The sequence below is a fragment of the Bufo bufo genome, chromosome 2, assembly GCF_905171765.1.
Source record: "Bufo bufo chromosome 2, aBufBuf1.1, whole genome shotgun sequence".
Taxonomy (NCBI): Eukaryota; Metazoa; Chordata; class Amphibia; order Anura; family Bufonidae; genus Bufo; species Bufo bufo.
In genome coordinates, this window is record NC_053390.1 from 550,136,813 (window position 1) to 550,159,114 (window position 22,302).

Consider the following 22,302-nt stretch of genomic DNA (forward strand, 5'->3'; position numbering starts at 1 on the left):
TGGTCATAATCATGGAATCAAGAAGTGTATAATGTGATGGGAAAATGAGTCTAGCCAGCAAAGGAGGCAATATGGAGAATAACGATACATTAGGAAGTGCCTTGTAGTAACTTTCTCTGCATGATAAATCCCACTTGCTGAAGTGAGACAACCCTTTTAATGCAACACTGCTGAAATAAGATACCTAGGAGAGCATGTTCTTACCTTAGCATGATTTATGTATTTTGAAGGTGCGTGGAAGAAAACATTTCGGAAAAAGGTATTGCTATATCTATTTCTTATTGCCTGAAGAATGAAAAAGAAAATACTGTAAATGTGAGTAACTGAGTGTGTTTAAAGAGGACCTTTCACTTGTATAAACTATGTGAACTGAGTATGCTGCCATATAGAGCGGCGCCCGGGGTTCTCACTGCACTTACTATTATCCCCGGGCGCCGCTCCGTTCTCCCGTTATAGGCTCCAGTACCATTGCTCCTTAAGTTATAGTAGGCGGGTCTTCCCTTGTCCTGTGGGCGTCTCCTTCTCCTAGACTGCAGCGCTGGCCAATCACAGCGCACAGCTCACAGCCTGGGAGAAAAAAACCTCCCAGGCTGTGAGCTGTGCGCTGCGATTGGCCAGCGCTGCAGCCTAGGAGAAGGAGACGCCCACAGGACAAGGGAAGACCCGCCTACAATAACTTTAGGAGCAAAGGTACCGGAGCCTATAATGGGAGAATGGAGCGGCGCTCGGGGATAATAGTAAGTGCAGTGAGATCCCCGGGCGCCGCTCTATATGGCAGCATACTCAGTTCACATAGTTTATACAAGTGAAAGGTCCTCTTTAACTAACTGTAAATTCTGAAACTGTTAAAGGGATTACATTTTGCGGCATTTTGAAAAGAAAGCTCCCACTTGTAGCCACTTTATAGAATATATTAGAGAATTGCATATCATCAGCAACTTTTTTTAGGTCAATTTTTGTATGCTGAACTGAGTGTACCTTCATGAGAAATAATAATATGTAACTTTTATTTTTTCTCCTTAAAATAAATGAGACAAAATTTATGTTAAGATTCTTCTGAACGCACTGCTGTGCGCCTTGCTTTTGGAAGGGGGAGGGAGGGGTTTTGATGTTCTTGTGCCCTACTCAAATGTTGTTGGTTTGCAGTGGGGGTAGCTTCTTAGGGTAAGTATTGCGTAGAGTGCTCCCTACTGTCTTCTCAGCTCAGCCTAATTTTTTCTGACCCTCATCGTCTAGTCTATAACGGGGGGAATGGCTGACTGGCTGTAGTCGGAGCACTCACCCTGAAAAGAGCGACCCCCAGCCGCATTAACCTCGGGCCTGACCTAGTCGTCCCTCTCCTTCAACTGACTAAAAGCACCATCCAACGCGTTCAGGGAGCGATCTGTGCATTGCAGAGTGTCTGTGCAGTGGCAGAGTTTCTGTGTTAATAGAAGCATTTGCCAACAAACCAACAACATTTGAGTAGGGTACAAGACCATCAAAACCCCTCCCTCCCCCCTTCCAAAAGCAAGGCACACAGCAGTGTGTTCAGAAGAATCTTAACATTAATTTTGTCTCATTTATTTTAACTAGAAAAAATAAAAGTTACGTATTATTATTTCTTATGAAGGTATACTCAGTTCAGCATACAAAAATTGTCTAGACCACTGAGTAATCAGATAGTCTGTCAGGCATGACAGCCTATCCTATATTGTGTTGTATATCATATTTGACCTCACATTTGTTTTTTCAGATGTCTGTTTCAATGCCATCTTTTTATGGGGTATTCCAAAAACAGACCTTTATTGCATCCGCAGATTACCACTGGAGGTGATGTTTATGATGTTTATGATCATTGAGCAGTTGTCTTTGAGGAATCCTCTTTTCTTGGTACTCTGGCAAAAGTTAGAGTCAGGTGCCAGAGAGGCCCAATGGGATACCTTTTTCTTCTCTGCCAGTAGAGCTACAGATTGTGAATGGCTAAATAATTATGTTGAGTAACAGTGTTGAAAGTGCCATACCATGCTATAGTAATGTAGTAATACTGTATATTGCTATACTAAGTCAATGTACAAAACATATAGAGCGACTACTAAGTAATGTAGCTCAATACAAAATGGGGCATATATCTAATATTTAAACTAAGCAAAAACTCAGACCAGACAGTCTAAAGATGCACCAAATATATCAAATAAATTTGATGAATCTTTAGACACAATGGAGAAGATTTATTAAAACTGGAAAAGAATGACTTAGTTGCATGTAGCAACCTATTAGATTCCACCTTTCATTTTCCAAAGGAGCTCTGAAAAATGAAAGGTAGAATCTGATTGGTTGCTATGGACAACTAAGTCAGTTCTAATTTACACCAGTTTAGTAAATCTCCCCCATTGTCTAATTTTACACTAACTAATGGTTATCTAACATTGCTCCAAATTGTTTATGAGATTTTGGTACATGTTGGTGCAGCATTGCCCTTTTGATGCTGCACCACACTCCCTTTTCATGAGGGCTCATAAAGTGTCTTAATCTTAAACACATTTTAAATGTACTGTAGTGCTAAGTTTGGCCAGAATTCTGGTGCATTTAGCTTATTAGTAAGCATGCATTCACACGACCTTATGTGTTTTGCAGTCTGCAAAATGCGGATCTGCAAAAAATACTGATGACGTCCTTGTTGCATCATTTTTTTTGCGGAATAATTGTAAGAATGCCTATCCTTGTCCACAAACGGACAAGAATAGGACATGTTCTATCTTTTTTGTGGGGCTACTGAACGGACATACGGATACGGACAGCACATGGTGTGCTGTCCACAGTTTTTGCTGACCCATTGAAATGAATGGAGAAAAAAATGCAGAACGGATGCGAGCCAAAAATACAGTCGTGCGAATGAGGCCTAAATCCGTGTTTCTCTTGGTACAGTAAATGTATTCTGTATGTATCCGAGTATGTGCTCAAGGTTCATTGCTGCTTTCTGTCTATGCCTGGTTTTATGTAGACAGAATGATCAATTTCAGTGATTATGACACAATCATCAGCTGGCTATGTAGAGAAAGGGATAGTTATCTAACCATATAACATTAACAAGTTATATAGCAAGTAAAGCAGTGTTTGGGGTGAAATAAAGGTCTAGTCTATCAAAAAGGCTTGGCTTTGAAAATAGATTTTGCATGCCTACAAAATAAGCACCATCACATTTTTACCAGGCTATGTATTCACTTTAATGATAATTTACTGTGCGAAAGGACGTTTATGTGGTGTTCCTCTATAATTATGTAATTGCAGGTATTCTCTGCCAAAACATATATAGCTGTGATCCCACACATACACTTCCGGCATTGGAACACAGGCTTTAAAATAACATAATCCATCACAATCATATCCATCAGCCAAGACATCCACCTTTTATACAATGCTGCTACTTGTGTTTTTTTATATACTGTACCAATTTTAAAGAGTTTGTCACAGACTACATATAGATGGAGGTGTTCTCATCCGATTACAACCTGAGGCTAGGATGACTTTCCTATATTTCAAATGGTCACCAAAATCCATACTGTACCATCCGCAATCTAATGTGCAATATGATCCTGTTTTGTGTACCATATTATGGACTGTGCACAAAGTCATTTGGAATAATGAAATAATGGAAACCTATATAATATAATAAAGTTTTTATGATAGCTTTGAGAATAAGACAAATCACTTACCCCTTTTTCTTCAGAATCATCCCCTTTCCATTTCTGTTGGAAGCGGTTTATCTTGAACAGAAAGCATACATATTAACTAAAATTCTTTTTGTCTATGTAATATTTGCAGCTTTACATGTCTGTTTGTATGCTTGATTTTCTTTCTTAATCAGTTTTGGACCACCTGTGGGTGACAAACATTGAGGTATTCCACATTTAACCTTGCATGGACATTTCTGAATGTCCTTGCAGGGGTAGCAGCTACACAGAGATTGTGCACATGTGGTAGCGGGGAGCCCATTGTACTTATCATTGAGAAGGAAAGACATTTGTTTTACCATCCATGCCTTCCCTATCACTGTATATATTGTGCTCAATAAGCACTGTGTATACAGATCAGGTTCTAATGATCATGAGATTGATGGGTCCTGAGTATATACACAAGCTGCTGGGTTTCAGAAGACTCAGAGCCTCTGAAGTTAGGCTCAACAGCCTTGTAAAGCCTCTGGTGGATGTATTCTCCCCTGTAACTGGGACTAATAGGTCATCTAGAGGAGAATTCAGGAATAGAAAAAAAAAGGAATGTCATAATGCTCTTCTAAAGTTTTGTATGACCCTATGGAGGCACAAAGTGTAAAGCAAATAAATAAATGAATAAAGACAAAAAATATAAAAAAAATATATATATATATATATAAAAACAAAATGTTAAAAAAAACACCAGCACTAATTCAAATAGCAGCTTTTAGCCCTGCCACACTGCAACCACAAACAATATATCTGCCATATATCACAACAACCATATGGGGGAAAAAAAGTTTAAAAGTAGTTTAGTTGAAAGAAATTGAAAAAATATAAAAAAGACTTTACCTTTTTTTAACATTTTCCCATGCATGAAAAATAAAACCAAAAAATTTAAAATGACAAAAATAAAGCCACATGTATTACCAAAAACGACACAAAAATTATTTAAATAACCAAACATAAAAAATGATGGCTTTCGAGGACGCATGTTCTTAAAAAAACTACAAAAAAAGGGTTTGGGACAGGAATTGAAGTAAAGGGCTTGGCCTTGAACTAGTTAACGTGGTATATACAGTTTCAGCAAATACAACTACTAATTATCTCCAGAATTATGTAATTTTCCAATATTCTTCAGAGCTATATAACAAGCTTTGCATTTGTGTGCCCATTACATGACCAGCACAGATTTTTCTTTTATTCTAAAACAGTCAGAAGTCAGAGGCATTATCAAACATTTTTTTTTACATACACTATTAATGGTATTAGATGTAAGTATGTTCCAAAAATGCATTCACTGTGATGGTTTTTGCTCTGTTATCTTTAATTAGTTTGTTTATTTTTAGCATTAACTTTGCAGAAAAAATTTACTTTTACCATTAAAGAAAATTAAGCTACATTTCCTGCCTTAACCTTTATTTTTTAAACTGTCACATAGGTCTCTGCTGGGAATTTAATCCTAGGTCTTATTTATGTTAGGCAGTGAGTTTACCACAATTCTATAGCCTTGTGGTTTATAAAGAATAGAGCATTTTTGTGCTTAAAAAGCTAATAAATAGTATTACTATTACTGATTTTTAGCCACAGAAATTTCTACTGTCATACATATGTGCTGGGAGAGAGCTCCTCTTCCAACCCACATGAAGGGAAGAGCCAGACACAGGGGCGTAAATAGAAATCATTGGACCCTATAGCAAGAATCTAAATTAGGCCCCCTATGCCCCTATTATAGCCCCACCCACTACCCATTCTTCCCCCCCCCCCCCCCCCCCCCCCCGCTCCATGAACTGTGCTTGCTGCTGCGTGTTATATAGTGTGCCATCAGGGCTGGACTGGGATTACAAAACAACCCCGGCACACAAACCCCACCAGCCCACATATGAATATACATAAAAATAATGGTGCACAATGCATATTGCGGAGGTGAATTTTCCTTTACTTGGCCATGTCTCAATGTAAACCATCAATACAAGAAAGAAAATAAAAGTGGAACACAAAAATGTCTAATCACGTGGTCAGGGACATATGTTAGTCTCCCCAACAGCAACACATACCATGATAAAGCTCAAAATACCTCCAAGCAGCATCTGATACCAGTGTGCATCCCAAAATATTTCTCCAACTTCACCATATAAATACAACATTCCAGCACAAAATATCTCCCCAACAGCGCTAAATAAATACCATCATAAAGTACAGAATGCTCAGGATTATTGTTCCCTGACAACCCCTCCCCTCATTGGCAGCACCATTCTCCCCACCTCTGTTTGGGACTTCCAGGACAGTAGCATTAAAGCTGGATTTGAAGGGAGAGAGGGTAAAGGGAGTTGTGACGTCGCAGGTCACAATGGTCAGATAGTAAGAGGTGTAATAAATGCAGTGTGTACAGATATATAGTTAAGGCTGCGTGCAGCCTGTAATTGTGGGTGGAGCGACCTCCCCCATTTAAACCCCCTAGTCCAAGCAGGAGGGCGCTCGTTTCTTTGCAGTTCCGCCCGCCCGTGGCGTCACTTCCGGTTTCGTTACCTGCTGTGACGTCACTTCCGGTTTCGCGTCCTCGTGGAATCCAGACCACGGCGCCTCCTGTAAGTTGGTCCCGGCTGGGTAGCCGAGCCCTGTCGGCAGTGCGGACGCACCCCCGCTTCTCTCCCTGCAGCCTAGCAGAGTATCACCGCTCTGCGGCCCGGGCAGACGCGCCTGCCACCGGCACCTCGTGTTCCACCGATTCGCGGCCCAGCCGATAGCTCCACGTCAAGCCCCCTGCCTCACGCCGGCTGCCGGAGCTTGCATCGCCCAGTCGCCTCCCCCCTCCAGGTACCGGGCACCTCCGGCGCATGCGCCGCAAGTTGGTGCGGCGCGACCCGGAAAGGGGGGCAGGCGGGGAAGGCGCCGCTGGTATGAATGATGGGGCTGTTGTTGTAGGCTCTAACATGATCTGGGCAATATACTCTTAAAGGGAGATTACTTACAGGCTTATAATGCACTCACCCCCCTTATATTATATATTTTATGTATATTGCACATATGTTAGTCTCTCCATTATAATACCTAATATTGGCTGTAGAAGTACACCACAAACGCACTACTATATACAGTAAGTACGTTATCTTACAAACATTTTTAGTACCCTTCCTCATTTCCCTCTACCTGCACTAAAGAAGACAATTCACATCGATACTTCAGACGCCTGCAAGCCAACCAAGGTTAGGAAGTTCAGATGCGGCACTGTGGTTACTGTGGTTAAGTCATCTGTTGACCAGTTTTGGGTTGTTGTGGCTGCCAGGGAAGGTTGGCACTGTGGCGGTCATGCCTTCTTCCTGACTATGTTCCCCGGTGCGGGGGTCCCGGGCGGCAGGACTAGCAGCACAGCCGCCCTGTCTGCAGTGGGCGCCGCTTCTCCGTGCGGGCGAGTCGCTGGCTGCCTGGCTGTTTGGCCTGCTGCCCTTAACCCCCGGACTGCTGAAGGAAAGGAGGTTTGTGATTTACTGCCAGGTGCAGGCCCCGGTCACCCTGGGCTTCTATGCCAATCACGCTATTACATTTATAAATCTTCACCCGTTGGGTGGCTGGGGGGCTGTGGTATTCCTTGAATTCAGGGGCCAGGTTTTCCCTGAACCTCTCATGGTTACGGCTGCCCTAAAATGGCCCAGGGGTCCCGTCTTCCCTGAATCGCTCAGGCGTGATGTCATTCCTGATACCGCTCAGGTGTCACTTGTTCCCCGATCCGCTCTGATGTTATGTCGTCCCGGTAACCACCGGGTGTCATATGTTCCCTGAATCGCTTAGGTGTAATGCCTTCCCTGAATCGCTCAGGTGTAATGTCTTCCCTGAATCGCTCAGGTGTAATGTCTTCCCTGAATCGCTCAGGTGTAAGGTCTTCCCTGAATCGCTCAGGTGTAATGTCTTCCCTGAATCGCTCAGGTGTAATGTCTTCCCTGAATCGCTCAGGTGTAATGTCTTCCCTGAATCGCTCAGGTGTAATGTCTTCCCTGAATCGCTCAGGTGTAATGTCTTCCCTGAATCGCTCTGGTGTAATGTCTTCCCTGAATCGCTCTGGTGTAATGTCTTCCCTGAATCGCTCTGGTGTAATGTCTTCCCTGAATCGCTCTGGTGTAATGTCTTCCCTGAATCGCTCTAGTGTAATGTCTTCCCTGAATCGCTCTAGTGTAATGTCTTCCCTGGATCGCTAGTGTAATGTCTTCCCTGAATCGCGCTAGTGTAATGTCTTCCCTGGATCGCTAGTGTAATGTCTTCCCTGAATCGCTCTAGTGTAATGTCTTCCCTGAATCGCTCGTGTGTAATGTCTTTCCTGAATCGCGCTTGTGTAATATCTTCCCTGAATCACTCAGGTGTAATGTCTTCCCTGAATCGCTCAGGTGTAATGTCTTCCCTGAATCGCTCAGGTGTAATGTCGTCCCTGAATCGCTCGGGTGTAATGTCGTCCCTGAATCGCTCGGGTGTAATGTCGTCCCTGAATCGCTCGGGTGTAATGTCGTCCCTGAATCGCTCGGGGGTAATGTCGTCCCTGAATCGCTCGGGTGTAATGTCGTCCCTGAATCGCTCGGGGGTAATGTCGTCCCTGGGCCGCTCGGGGGTAATATTCCCTGAATCACTCAGGTGTCATGTTTTTCCTCAGATCGCAGGGGTCATGTTCCCGGAGTCACAGGTGTCATGTCTTCCCTGAATCATTCAGGTTTGTCTTCTCTGATTCGCTCAGGCGTCGTGTTTTCTCCAAATTGCAGGTGTCATTTACCCAAGAACCGCATGTGTCATGTCTTCCCGGGATCACTCAGGATTATGTTTTCTCCAATTCACAGGGGTCATGTTCCCAAAATCGCATGTGCCATTTCTTCCCTAAGTGACTCAGGGGCCAGGTCCCTGAATCGCTCTGGTGTTATGCCTCCCTTAGTCACTTAGGGGTTAGGTTCCCTGAATCGATCGGGTCTTGCGTGTCCCCTGAATCGCTCAGGTGTCATGTATTTCCCTGAATCGCTCAGGTGTCATGTATTTCCCTGAAATCGCTCAGGTGTCATGTTCTCCCTGATTCGGGTTTTGTTTTCCTTCCTCTTCTAGGTCGGTTGTTCCCAGGTTGCATATTTTCCTCAACAGTCTGGTTATGTATTCCCCTGATTCACGAAGGTCAGGTTAGCCTGATTCGCTCAGGCTCCTGTGTTTCCCTGGTCTCCCAGGGAGTAGGTAGTGGCCAGGTCCAACCAGATTCAAGGTACTGCCCGACCCTCCCAGGTGTCCGTCATCTTCATGAAGGTGCATGTAATTGCCTGCGTTGCTTAGGATTCCATGTCGCCTGAACCGCTCAGGAGTCAGTGCATCGCCCGAATGACGCAGGTTCTATGCATCAACCTGTAACGCTCAGGGATTTGTTCAGCAGCGTCCGGCTGGTTCCTGGGTACCCGATTTGTGTCCTGTGTGTTTGGATTTCTGTTTCCGCAGGTTTGTTGCATGCGGCGCGACTTCGGGCTCTGATTCTGGCTGTCCAGGGTCACCCAGCAGTTGGCCATGCCGCCCAGGCTGCATCCCGATTCTCCATCGCCTCTTTCCAGTGCCACCAGATAGCACCTCTCTCCGGGTCTCGTACCGACGCAAGCTTATTTTTTCCTGTGAGCAGGGCCTCAGGCCACCGGAATGTCGATCCATCCTCATTTGTATTGCAGGGCTCCCCCATGCCCGGTCACTCCACGGTGCCGGGATTCAGGTAAGTTCCAGCCGAGTGGCGGCGTGACGCTTCTCCGCAGCTCAGAGCCTTCCTTCATTTATCACAAGCCTCCATTCCTAGGTCTTCAGTATCGCCGGAGAGTTGGCAGCACTGTCCGTTGATTCGGTTAGGTTGCGATCCTTTCCATACCATGTTCATTTCTGTTTCCTTCTGATTCTCAGGTTTCATGTATTTCCCGGATTAGCTCAGAATTCATGTTTTTTTTTTGCCCATTTCACCCAGGTCTAATTCCTGGAGTCGCGCGGGTTTTACGTGTTTCCTGGATCGCTCGGGTCCATGCTTTTCCCTGGGTCGCCCGGATGCATGTATTTACCTGAGTTCCTCGGGTTATGTTTCCAGAACCGCCCGGGTCCATGTTTGCTGGGTCGCTCGGGTTATGTATGTGCCCAGGTCACTCAGGTTTTACGTTTCCCTGAATCTCAGGTCGGGTATTTCCGGGATCGCTCAGGTTTAGGTATTTCCCTGAATCGCTCAGGTTTTGTATTTTCCTGTCTTTCAGGTTGCCGGTATCTCCAGGTGGTATGTTTTCCTGATTCACCCAGGTTACGTATTTTCCGGAATCACCCAGGTTTTGTTTTCCTGTCTTCAGTTTGGCGGTATTTCCAGGTTGTGTGTTTTCTTGTTTCACTCAGGTTGCATATTCCCTGAATCGCTCAGGTCTTTTCCCACAGGTGGTTCGCATTGCCTGAATGTCCATCCCAGCCACTAAGTCCAATCAGGCTGGTCCTCCCACCAAGGTAGAGTTCTTCCCTTCGGCCAACTGTCGGTGTCCCGTCAAGACGCTCCAAGAGCTTCTGGCCTCACTCCAGTTTCCCGCGTTAGTCGACCCGTTGCTCCCAATCAACGGTAGGCCCTCTTCTTCAGCCCAGTTTGTCTCCAATGTCCGCACCCTGACGGCAGGGTTGGGGTTCAACCCTAGCGCAGTATTCTGGCACTCCTCTCGCGTAGGGGCCGCTTCCGCGGAATCCAGTCATCAGGTACCGGCACACGTCACCTGCAGGGGGGGTCGTTAGCGGTCGTCCTGCTACGCAGGGTACATTCACAATCCGCGAGTTGAGATTGTCAGAGCCTTTCGTTCTTTGAGCTTTATGGGTTCCATGATGCTCCAATAGATACATTGCACCATACTCCGGGCCGGTTCTCTTTGCCCACTTATCTAGGCCTTACCTCGTCACTGGCACCGGGCACACTCCAGCCAGTTGATTCAGGGCAGTACATAGGCATGCCTACTCTGTTCCTCGATTAGCTCCTACCACAAATAGTTAAGGCTGCGTGCAGCCTGTAATTGTGGGTGGAGCGACCTCCCCCATTTAAACCCCCTAGTCCAAGCAGGAGGGCGCTCGTTTCTTTGCCCCTCCCTCCCATCCCCTTTTTCATTCACTCCTCCTGGGTGGCCCACTTATCTAGGCCTTACCTCGTCACTGGCACCGGGCACACTCCAGCCAGTTGATTCAGGGCAGTACATAGGCATGCCTACTCTGTTCCTCGATTAGCTCCTACCACAAATAGTATATATAGCAGTGTACTGACATGGGGTACAAGTTATAAATTACACCTCGTACGTCACATATAAGTACACCGCTGTATATATTACATATCTGTAGCCACTATGATAATTATACCTTGTACCTCACATATCAGCACACTGCTATATATATTACACATCTGTGGCCGCTATGATTATTATATCTCGTACCTCGCATATCAGTACACTGCTATATATATTACATATCTGTGACCGCTATGATTATTATACCTCGTACCTCGCATATCAGTACACTGCTGTACATACTATATATCTGTACAACACTGCATCTATTATACCTCATACCTCACATATCAGTACACTGCTGTACATACTATATATCTGTACACACTGCATCTATTATACCTCATACCTCACATATCAGTACACTGCTGTATATACTATACATCTGTACACACTTCCTCTATTATACCTCGTACCTCACATATCAGTACACTGCTGTACATACTATATATTTGTACACACTGCATCTATTATACCTCATACCTCACATATCAGTACACTGCTGTACATACTATATATCTGTACACACTGCATCTATTATACCTCATACCTCACATATCAGTACACTGCTGTATATACTATACATCTGTACACACTTCCTCTATTATACCTCGTACCTCACATATCAGTACACTGCTGTACATACTATATATTTGTACACACTTCATCTATTATACCTCGTACCTCACATATCAGTACACTGCTGTACATACTATATATTTGTACATAATGCATCTATTATACCTCGTACCTCACATATCAGTACACTGCTGTATATACTATATATCTGTACACACTGGATCTATTATACCTCGTACCTCACATATCAGTACACTGCTGTATATAATATATATCCGTACACAGTGCATCTATTATACCTCATACCTCACATATCATTACACTCCTGTATATACTATACATCTGTTCACACTGCATCTATTATACCTCATACCTCACATATATACAGCAGTGTACTAATATATCTGTAGCCACTGCATCTATTATACCTTGTACCTCACATATCAGTACACTGCTGTGTATAATATATATATATATATATATATATATATATAATATATCTGTAAACACTGCATCTATTATACCTCATACCTCACATGTAAAATATACAGCAGTGTACTGATATATCTGTAGCCACTGCATCTATTATAAATTGCACCCCACATATCAGTACACTGCTGTGTATACTATATATCTGTACACAATGCATCCATTATACCTTGTCCCTCACATATCAGTACACTGCTGTGTATACTATATATCTGTACACACTGAATCTATTATACCTCGTACCTTACATATCAGTACAGTGCTGGATATATGATATGTACCCACTGCATCTATATACCATTTAATATGTGCAGTGTGTATATATATATCATTATAATGTATAATGTGGCTCTTTTGAAGTATGAAAATCAATGAGGCATGAGGTACTCATTTTGAGTATAAAAAAAAAGAGAATGGGAGTGGGGGTAAATGAAGAAAAAGGGGAGGACCTCCTTTTACCACTCCATTCTAGACTCACTGGAGTACTTATCTTGCAGTTTTTCTAATTGCTGTTGAGGGTTGAAGGACCTATGATGATGTCTTCACAGGTCCTGGCAGATGCCCCTCTCTAACCTCGGTGGTAAGCCACTGGTCAGACCAAGCAGCCTCAGTATTATTCACTGCAGTGAAGTGAATATAAATGAAGATGTCCAGGTGGCTGAGCCTGGGGGCCCTGACTGCAGCATCGCCTGTACTGCCTGGTCACAGGCCTACCTTAACTAATTGGAAAATCGTTATAAAAATTGGATGTCCACATGACTTCCCCACATTGTACATATGGATAAAATAATAAGCACCTGTCTTCATAATCTCTACTGAAGCCTCTTGGAAACATAATCACAGTCTAGGTAATGTTGGAGGCAGCCAGAAGAATGTCATCTACAACAGTCTGGCCCCTGTCTCTAGAGGACAGCACAAATTGGAAGTGAAGCTCCCTGTCAGAGACTTGGTACTTTATGAAGTAAGTATCGACACACAATAAAGTAAATTCCCATCTACAAGCGCTTGAATATAATATTGTTTTTCTTCAATAATGGTCAGTTATTTAGTTTCCCATACAGAAAGAATTGAGCGGCAATGATCATGCTCAACCACCACTCCATTTGGGAGTTCGGGACTCCCATTCTCATAATTGTTGAGGTCATAGTGGTCGAACCCTCCCTCATTAGATGCTTATCCCTTACTTTATGGGTGTGTAATATGGTTCTATCTTGGTACAACCTCTGTAGTATTTGAGATAATGATACAGTACAATCTATATAAAGGGCTACCACTTTAGGTTTCATACTCACATAAAATGCACTGCTGAGACCCCAGAGAAAGATGAATATGAGAGCCGCCTTCATTTTCCTGTCAATGAAAAAGAAATGCACAAACTTGTAATTATTCAAATTTATTAGATTTAAAGGAGTTTGGGTATTGAGAACACATGCTTTCGGCTAAGCTGAGCAGGCATGTGTACCAGGGAATTGGGAGCGATAGCTGTTGGCTTTATAAAAAAGTCTTAATGTTAACTCATTAACAGCTTAACCACGCCCACTTTCCCACCCACATTGTAAAACTGGAGTGAATGGTGCAAAAAGTCACAAAAGCCCTATTTTGTGACTTTTTGAAGCCATAATTCTGGAATGAAGGCATCATAAATCTGCCCCAGTGTGTATTAAATAGGTAGATAGTAGTGTTGAGCGAACTTCTGTTTTAAGTTCGGCGTTTAAAGTTCGGCTTCCGGTTAGCGGAGAATCCCGATATGGATTCCGAATTCCGTTGTGGTCCGTGGTAGCGGAATCAATAATGGCCAATTATAGATTCCGCTAGCACGGACCACAACGGAATTCGGAATCCATATCGGGATTCGCCGCTAACCGGAAGCCGAACTTTAGACGCCGAACTTAAAACAGAAGTTCGCTCAACACTAGTAGATAGGAGAAAGTCCCTGCCAAACATTTCTGAAGGTGGCTTAACTCCAGAGAGAACAAATGGATTGGGAACAAATATTCACTTCACCTGATCCTTCTCTCCCCTACATCATCTGTCGAGAGAGAGTCGGGAGATTCCCATATGCATTAGACTGTCGGCCAAACTCGCGGTTCTCCAAACTATTCACTAATGTGTATGGGGGCCTTTATGTGTATGGCCAGCTTAAGGGTCTTGGAAGGAGGTAAGATGCAAACTCAAGTTTGTATCAAGCATCAAGTTCTGCTGACTCGGATGATTAGAGGAGTTGTACCCTTAACCTGCACTGGCAGGGGGGGGACTATTTAAACCTTTGATATAGTACTGCTTTACCTCTGTGTAGGTCATCCCCAAAAAGTAGAAATTTAAATGAATAAATTACAAGTTTTACTGAATCTTTTCCCACAAAACTATATATCAATCTGCTCTGCTCCTCCTGCTCTATAACATGCTGCCTGCATACTGCACTGCATGTTGTGATGTCAAGTTCTTTTCAATGGCTAACATGTGCTACTTTGTATAGAACAAAATCCCATTGATCACAAGAAGAAGTTCACGACACAAAATGAGTAAAATTATCTCTGTTCAGAGACTCCCCTGCATAACGGAATCGGGACGGATCAGTTATGCAGGCCATAGACTTCTATTATGACAGAATGAATAACGGAATGCCTCTAAAGGTATTCTATCATACAATTGCGTTATAGTCCGTGGCAACGGAATCCATAATGCAATTCACCTTTTAACAGTAAAATATGAATTTGCTCATCTCTAATGATAATTATCCCTCTTAAAGGGTTTCTGTCTCCAGAATTAACCCTATTAAACTGGCTGACATTAGCGATGTGCCAATGTCAGCAGACCCTAACTGTACTATTTTTATGCTTATGGGTTCCCCCGTTAACTGCACAATTTTAACTTTCATGATATGGAAATTAGCCTCTAGGATTGGGGGGGGGCATTGCTCCTGCTTCTAGAGGCTCCGTTCTCCCACCTCAAGTTACGCCCTGCTGTCCTTGATTGGCAGGGCCAGCGTTTGTCTTCTCCTGCCGGCCCTGTGTGCTGGATAAATCTTGCGCCTGCGCAGTCCCAGCACACAGGGCCGGAAGGAGGAGACGAACGCTGCCTGGCCCTATCAATCAAGGACGGCAGGGCGTGACTTGAGGTGGGAGAACGGAGCCTCTAGGAGCAGGAGCAACCCCCCCCCCCCCCCTTCCCAATCCTAGAGACTAATTTCCATATCATCAAAGTTAAAATTGTGCAGTAACCAAGGCATCCATAAGCATAAGATTAGGAGAGCTAGGGTCTGCTGACATTAGCACATCGCTAATGTCAGCCAGTTTAATAAGGTTACCGTATTTATCGGCGTATAACACGCACTGGCGTTTAACACGCACCCTTCATTTTAAGGGAAATTTCAGGAAAAAAAATTAAATTTCAAATTGTACTGCTATGGGGTGGGGGGATCTGTGGATGGAACTGTTATGGGGGGGATCTGTGGATGACACTGCTATATGTCATCCACAGATCCCCCTCATAACAGTGTCCATTTCAAATTGTACTGCTATGGGGTGGGGGGATCTGTGGATGGAACTGTTATGGGGGGGATCTGTGGATGACACTGCTATACAGGGAGTGCAGAATTATTAGGCAAGTTGTATTTTTGAGGATTAATTTTATTATTGAACAACAACCATGTTCTCAATGAACCCAAAAAACTCATTAATATCAAAGCTGAATATTTTTGGAAGTAGTTTTTAGTTTGTTTTTAGTTTTAGCTATTTTAGGGGGATATCTGTGTGTGCAGGTGACTATTACTGTGCATAATTATTAGGCAACTTAACAAAAAACAAATATATACCCATTTCAATTATTTATTTTTACCAGTGAAACCAATATAACATCTCAACATTCACAAATATACATTTCTGACATTCAAAAACAAAACAAAAACAAATCAGTGACCAATATAGCCACCTTTCTTTGCAAGGACACTCAAAAGCCTGCCATCCATGGATTCTGTCAGTGTTTTGATCTGTTCACCATCAACATTGCGTGCAGCAGCAACCACAGCCTCCCAGACACTGTTCAGAGAGGTGTACTGTTTTCCCTCCTTGTAAATCTCACATTTGATGATGGACCACAGGTTCTCAATGGGGTTCAGATCAGGTGAACAAGGAGGCCATGTCATTAGATTTTCTTCTTTTATACCCTTTCTTGCCAGCCACGCTGTGGAGTACTTGGACGCGTGTGATGGAGCATTGTCCTGCATCTAAATCATGTTTTTCTTGAAGGATGCAGACTTCTTCCTGTACCACTGCTTGAAGAAGGTGTCTTCCAGAAACTGGCAGTAGGACTGGGAGTTGAGCTTGACTCCATCCTCAACCCGAAAAGGCCCCACAAGCTCATCTTTGATGATACCATCCCAAACCAGTACTCCACTTCCACCTTGCTGGCGTCTGAGTCGGACTGGAGCTTTCTGCCCTTTACCAATCCAGCCACGGGCCCATCCATCTGGCCCATCAAGACTCACTCTCATTTCATCAGTCCATAAAACCTTAGAAAAATCAGTCTTGAGATATTTCTTGGCCCAGTCTTGACGTTTCAGCTTGTGTGTCTTGTTCAGTGGTGGTCGTCTTTCAGCCTTTCTTACCTTGGCCATGTCTCTGAGTATTGCACACCTTGTGCTTTTGGGCACTCCAGTGATGTTGCAGCTCTGAAATATGGCCAAACTGGTGGCAAGTGGCATCTTGGCAGCTGCACGCTTGACTTTTCTCAGTTCATGGGCAGTTATTTTGCGCCTTGGTTTTTCCACACGCTTCTTGCGACCCTGTTGACTATTTTGAATGAAACGCTTGATTGTTCGATGATCACGCTTCAGAAGCTTTGCAATCTTAAGAGTGCTGCATCCCTCTGCAAGATATCTCACATTTTTTGACTTTTCTGAGCCCGTCAAGTCCTTCTTTTGACCCATTTTGCCAAAGGAAAGGAAGTTGCCTAATAATTATGCACACCTGATATAGGGTGTTGATGTCATTAGACCACACCCCTTCTCATTACATAGATGCACATCACCTAATATGCTTAATTGGTAGTAGGCTTTCAAGCCTATACAGCTTGGAGTAAGACAACATGCATAAAGAGGATGATGTGGTCAAAATACTAATTTGCCTAATAATTCTGCACGCAGTGTATGTCATCCACAGATCCCCCTCATAACAGTGTCCCCCAATACACCGGGCCTCTGCTCACCGAAGTATTTATAAACGTGAATCCTTATCCTGTTATTAAGCTGCCCTCTTCCATTTTCCCATGTTCCCCTGTATCCCCACAGCACTTACGATTCACACGCTTCCATAGCAGGCAGAGCGGATAGCACCAGTAACGTCACTCACTGACGTCGCGCGTCTGCTCCGCCTGCTTCATTCATAAAGGGGGCGGAGCAGGCGCTCAACGTCAGTGAGTGACGTTACTGCTGCCGTCCGCTCTGCCTGCTATTGAAGCCTTAGTAAGTGCTATGGGGATACAGGGGGGACATGGGAACATGGGAGAGGGCAGCTTAATAACAGGATAAGGATTCACGTTTATAAATACTTTGGTGAGCGGCGGGGCCCGGTGTAAGAGTACAGTGACTGCACCGGGCCCCGCCCCTAGTTACGGACTCCAGCCCCTCCTCTCTCCCGGCTCATACAGCGCAATGAATATCGGCGTATAACACGCATACATGATTTGCCCCCTATTTTCAGGGGGAAAAAGTGTGTGTTATACGCCGATAAATACGGTAATTCTGGTGACAAATACCCTTTAACCTATAGTATTTATAAATTATGAAGAGCAGCTACAGATAAATTGTAATACAATCCATTAACATTTATTTTGTGCATTAAAAAGCACACAGTAGGATATGCACAAGCACATACCAGACACTTTGTAATTTTGCTCTGCATTGCTGCAAGAAGCCTTTCCACTTGATTACTTATACTTAAAAAAGAGCAATTATAAATTTCTACTGCATTTGTATATGAAAATTATATTAACTATAGTACATCTATATGTATACATCTCTAATTTGAATCCTCAATCTAAATGTATATATTGATATACCATAGAGATCTGTTCAGATCATCCAGTCTTATGGTGTGTACCTGATTTCCCAAACTGTAGGGGTACATGCACACGTTCAGGATTCATGTGCGGAGAATCCGCACTGAAATCCGCAGGTGTTCGCAGGCAAATCTGTGCGGTCAATCCGCATTAATTGGTGCGGATTTGCATACGGATTTGCGTGCGGATTTGGTGCGGATTCGGTGCGGATTTTCCGCATGCGGATTTCACTAAGTGAATGAAGAAAATCCGGTCAGGAAAAAAAAAATTAATTGACATGTCGCGGATTTTAAAATCCGCACCGCAGGTCAAAATCCGCGCGGAAAAAATCCGCATCGTGTGCATTGAGAATTTCAAATTCTCATAGAATACAATGGACATGACCTACGGTGCGGATTTTCCGCACGCAAATCCGTGCGGAAAATCCGCACGCAATCCTGATCGTGTGCAGGGGGCCTAGACCCTCCAAAGCGCACCACTCAATGAAAACTTACTATGCAATTTTCTAAACAAATGTCCATTGATTTGTCTGGCTGTGTTCTTAAAGTGTTGTGTCAGACATTACTAGGTATTAGAGTTCTCTTCAGGGCCAGCCTTCTAAAAAGTATGCTGGTCCCAGCTTATGGACTGCATCTAAGACATTTCAGAAGAACAAGTTTGTGTGTATTTAGGCCAAATATCTTGTTTTAGTTGGAATAACCTTTTTGAATAAGTGAAAATCAAGCTTGTACCCAGTTACTATACTTCTAAGGGTACTTTCACACTGGCATTAAAGTTTTCCGGTATTGAGTTCCGTCCTAGGGGCTCAATACCGGAAAAAAACTGATCAGTTTTATCCTAATGCATTCTGAATGGAGAGCATTCCGTTCAGTATGCATCAGGATGTCTTCAGTTCCGTCACTATACGGAACACTTGCCGGAATGCCGTATCCGGCATTATTAATTTCCATTGAAATGCATTTAAATATGTGAAAAAGATAAATACTATATCCGTTTTTCCAGATGACAACTGGAGAGACGGATCCGGTATTGCAATGCATTTGTGAGACGGATCCGCATCCGGATCCGTCTACAAATGGTATCTGTTTGCATACAGATTGCCGAGTCCGGCAGGCAGTTCCGGCAACAGAACTGCCTGCCGTAATCCAACAACACAAGTGTGAAAGTACCCTAACACCTTTTGTCATTGGTAAAAAATAATAAGGCTGAGTTCACACTTCAGTTATTTGATCAGTTATTTCCATCAGTTATTGTGAGCCAAAACTAGGTCCGGGTCAAAAACAAAGAACAGGTGCAGATCTTTCCATTATACCTTATCTCTAAGTAGGCTTCACTGCTGTTTTTGACTCACAATAACTGATGTAAATAAGTGATCAAAAAACTGTGAACTCCTTTTTAGTCTCATCAACCTCCCTGAGTGTCCTGAGAACATCTTAAAGGCCTTTGGTCCATAGAAGCCCTCAAAGATTTTTCTTCAGAATGCCAATAACATTTTAATAACATCCAAAATCACAGTAAATAAAAAAATATATAAACTTAATTAGTGTTTTAATAAAAGGAATAAAAAATATATACGTGAGTATCATATGGTCGTCAGGGAGCTAGGACAGGACATTGTAAAATATCAATACAGTTGGGGAAATTAGGAATCGATAATCAATTTAAGCCACATATGTAATACTATTTCTTCTTGTCCACTTCATGGTAAAAAAAAATATACAATGATAAAATATTTAACACATAAAAGGGAAATAGAAGATAAGTGAATAAAGTTAGAAAGAGACAGAATCCTTCTTACCTTTTTCAAAGTGTTCTGAAGCTAAGAGTGAAGAGCACAGATTTAGTTTGTTGGGTTTGTTGGATATATTGCAATATAAACTCCCTCTTTGTTCATCTCTAGCCAATCAAACCACAGAAGTGACGTCATCATGCACGTTCCCACCATAAGAACCTGTAATGTCAATACTTGCTATGGCCACACAGTTTACAAAAAATGTCCCTACAATGCCAGCATGTTTGTTTCATTCCATATAATTGAAGGTCTAAGTTTACTGGAAGGGTTTGGTCCGCAATGCCAACATATAATGATGATCCAGAGTATAACAGAGAGCAATAAAAAATCTTTCATCTTGTTCTCCCTCCGAAACTATTTTAAGTAAGGAACGCTTAAGAACCAAGTTTATACACTAAAGGAATAATTTTTGATCTAAATATTCCGATTCTGGGAAAACACTCCATTTCATCAAAGTGATATAAACAGCACAGTCCCATTTGTATATGTATTTTGTTGCTATGGGTTTCCTTTCATATGATTCTGGCAAATCTACAAATAAACTACTTATATTAATAAGAATATCGTTAAAATATTCACTTTCAGTTGAAATATCTTCATTGTCATAATTTAATACGTCTAGCTGATTTTAAGGCTCTGACTTCACTCCAGTGATGAGATAGATGAAGGAAGTGGTAGTCTGAGATGTGCCCCTACACTATGCTGATTAGATTTCAAGAGAATCTACAGTATTGAAAGGAGCTAGTGAGAACAGTAGGTGATGTTATTACCTTCCCTCTTCATTCTGGGGGGTGGGGGGGGGGAGCAGGTAGAGGAGCCACCAATCCATCCTGTGACAGTGTAGGTAGAGGGGTATAGCAGTCACTTTATATTGGTTCATACCTGTTATATTCTTTTTTAGCTTGGTTAGGTAGAAATTCTATGAAAAGTTAAATATAAATGCAAGATATTTCCACTATTTCATTTAATGTTTGTGTGTGTCGTTAAAAGATATCCACAGTGTCCCCTATAACAGTGACCTTTGCAGCAGCCCATCCCTTAACACTGATCCCCCTTAGTGCCCCGCCCCCTTAAAATGTGACCTCCACAGCACCCCACCCGTCCCCCTTACAAAGACCACCACAGCGGACCGCCTCCTTAACAGTGACCCTCCACAGCGATCTACCCCTTAACAGTGACCTCCACAGGGTCGTGCCCCCTTAATGTTGACCTCCATAGCACCCCACCCCCTTAACTGTGACCTCCACAGAGCCCCACCCCCCTAACAGTGACCACCCTCACACCACCCCGCCCCTTTAATGGTGACCTCCACAGCACTCCGATCCCTTAACAGTGACCTCCACAGCACTGCCCCTTTAACAGTGACCTTCACAGTACCCTACCCTCTTAACAATGACCTCCACAGCATCCCACTCCCTTAACAGGGACCCCCACAGCACCCTGCCCCCTTAACAGTGACCTCCACGGTTCCCTGCCCCTTAACAGAGACCTCCACAGCGCACACTCCTTTAACAGGGACTTCCACAGTACCTCGCTCCCTTAACAGTGACCTTCACAGTACCCCGCTGCCTTAAGTGACCTCCACTGTCCCCAGCCCCCTTAACAGTAACCTCCACAGTGCCTACACCTTTAACAGTAACCTCCACAGCATCCACCCCTTTAAAAGTGACCTCCACAGCGGCCGCCCCTTTATTAGTGACTTCCACAGTATCCTGTCTCCTTAACAATGATTTTCATAAAACCCTTTAACAGTGACCTCCACAGTGCTCCATTCCCTTAAAATGTGACCTCCACAACACCCGCCCCTTAACAGTGACCTCCACAGCACCCATCCCCTGTTAACACTGACCTCCATAGCGGACTGTTCCCTTAAGTGTGACCTCCACATCAACCTCCCCCTTAACTGTGACCTCCACAGCACTCCACTCCCTTAACAGTCTCATCCACAGCGCCCTGCCCCTTTAAAGGTGACCTACAGCAGTGATGAAAAATGGCTGGGTTGTTATGGAAACCTGGTGTAAAACTGTGTGTATGTCGAGACTGAAGGACCTGCGAGCTTCTATTGGCTGATAAGGGTCATGTGACCATGTGTGTGGCAGCTGGGGTATGAGTGAAAGACCTGTCGGCTTCTATTGGCTAATGCAGGTCATGTGATGGTGCCATATTTGCATTTTTGGGAATATCTCAGGAACGGTATATCCTAGAGAGCTAAAACCTTCCTGTACACCCGATGTACCTATGTGCCAAATTTGGTGCAGATTGGTCCAGTCATTTGGTCGTGAATAAAGAACAGAGAGACAGAAATTCATTTTTATATATATAAGAGATCGAATTCCTTTTTTTACGGTGCATTATTGTCTTTAATTGACAGTATATATAACTCCACAGAATTAGTATACACTTAAGG

General features: G+C 43.4%; 1 protein-coding gene across 1 annotated transcript in view; it reads right to left on the reverse strand.

The window, feature by feature from the left end:
- LOC120989782 (integrin binding sialoprotein) overlaps positions 1-19,962 on the reverse strand; it is a 35,404-nt gene extending 15,442 nt beyond the window's left edge. The window contains exons 1-4 of the mRNA XM_040418101.1: positions 19,902-19,962; positions 13,339-13,396; positions 3,696-3,746; positions 205-285 (exon numbers count right to left, since the gene is read on the reverse strand). Of these exons, the coding sequence (XP_040274035.1) occupies positions 205-285; positions 3,696-3,746; positions 13,339-13,392 (186 nt within the window). The 5' untranslated portion in view covers positions 13,393-13,396; positions 19,902-19,962. The remainder of the gene's footprint in view (positions 1-204; positions 286-3,695; positions 3,747-13,338; positions 13,397-19,901) is intronic.
- Between the last annotated feature and the right edge of the window lie 2,340 nt (positions 19,963-22,302).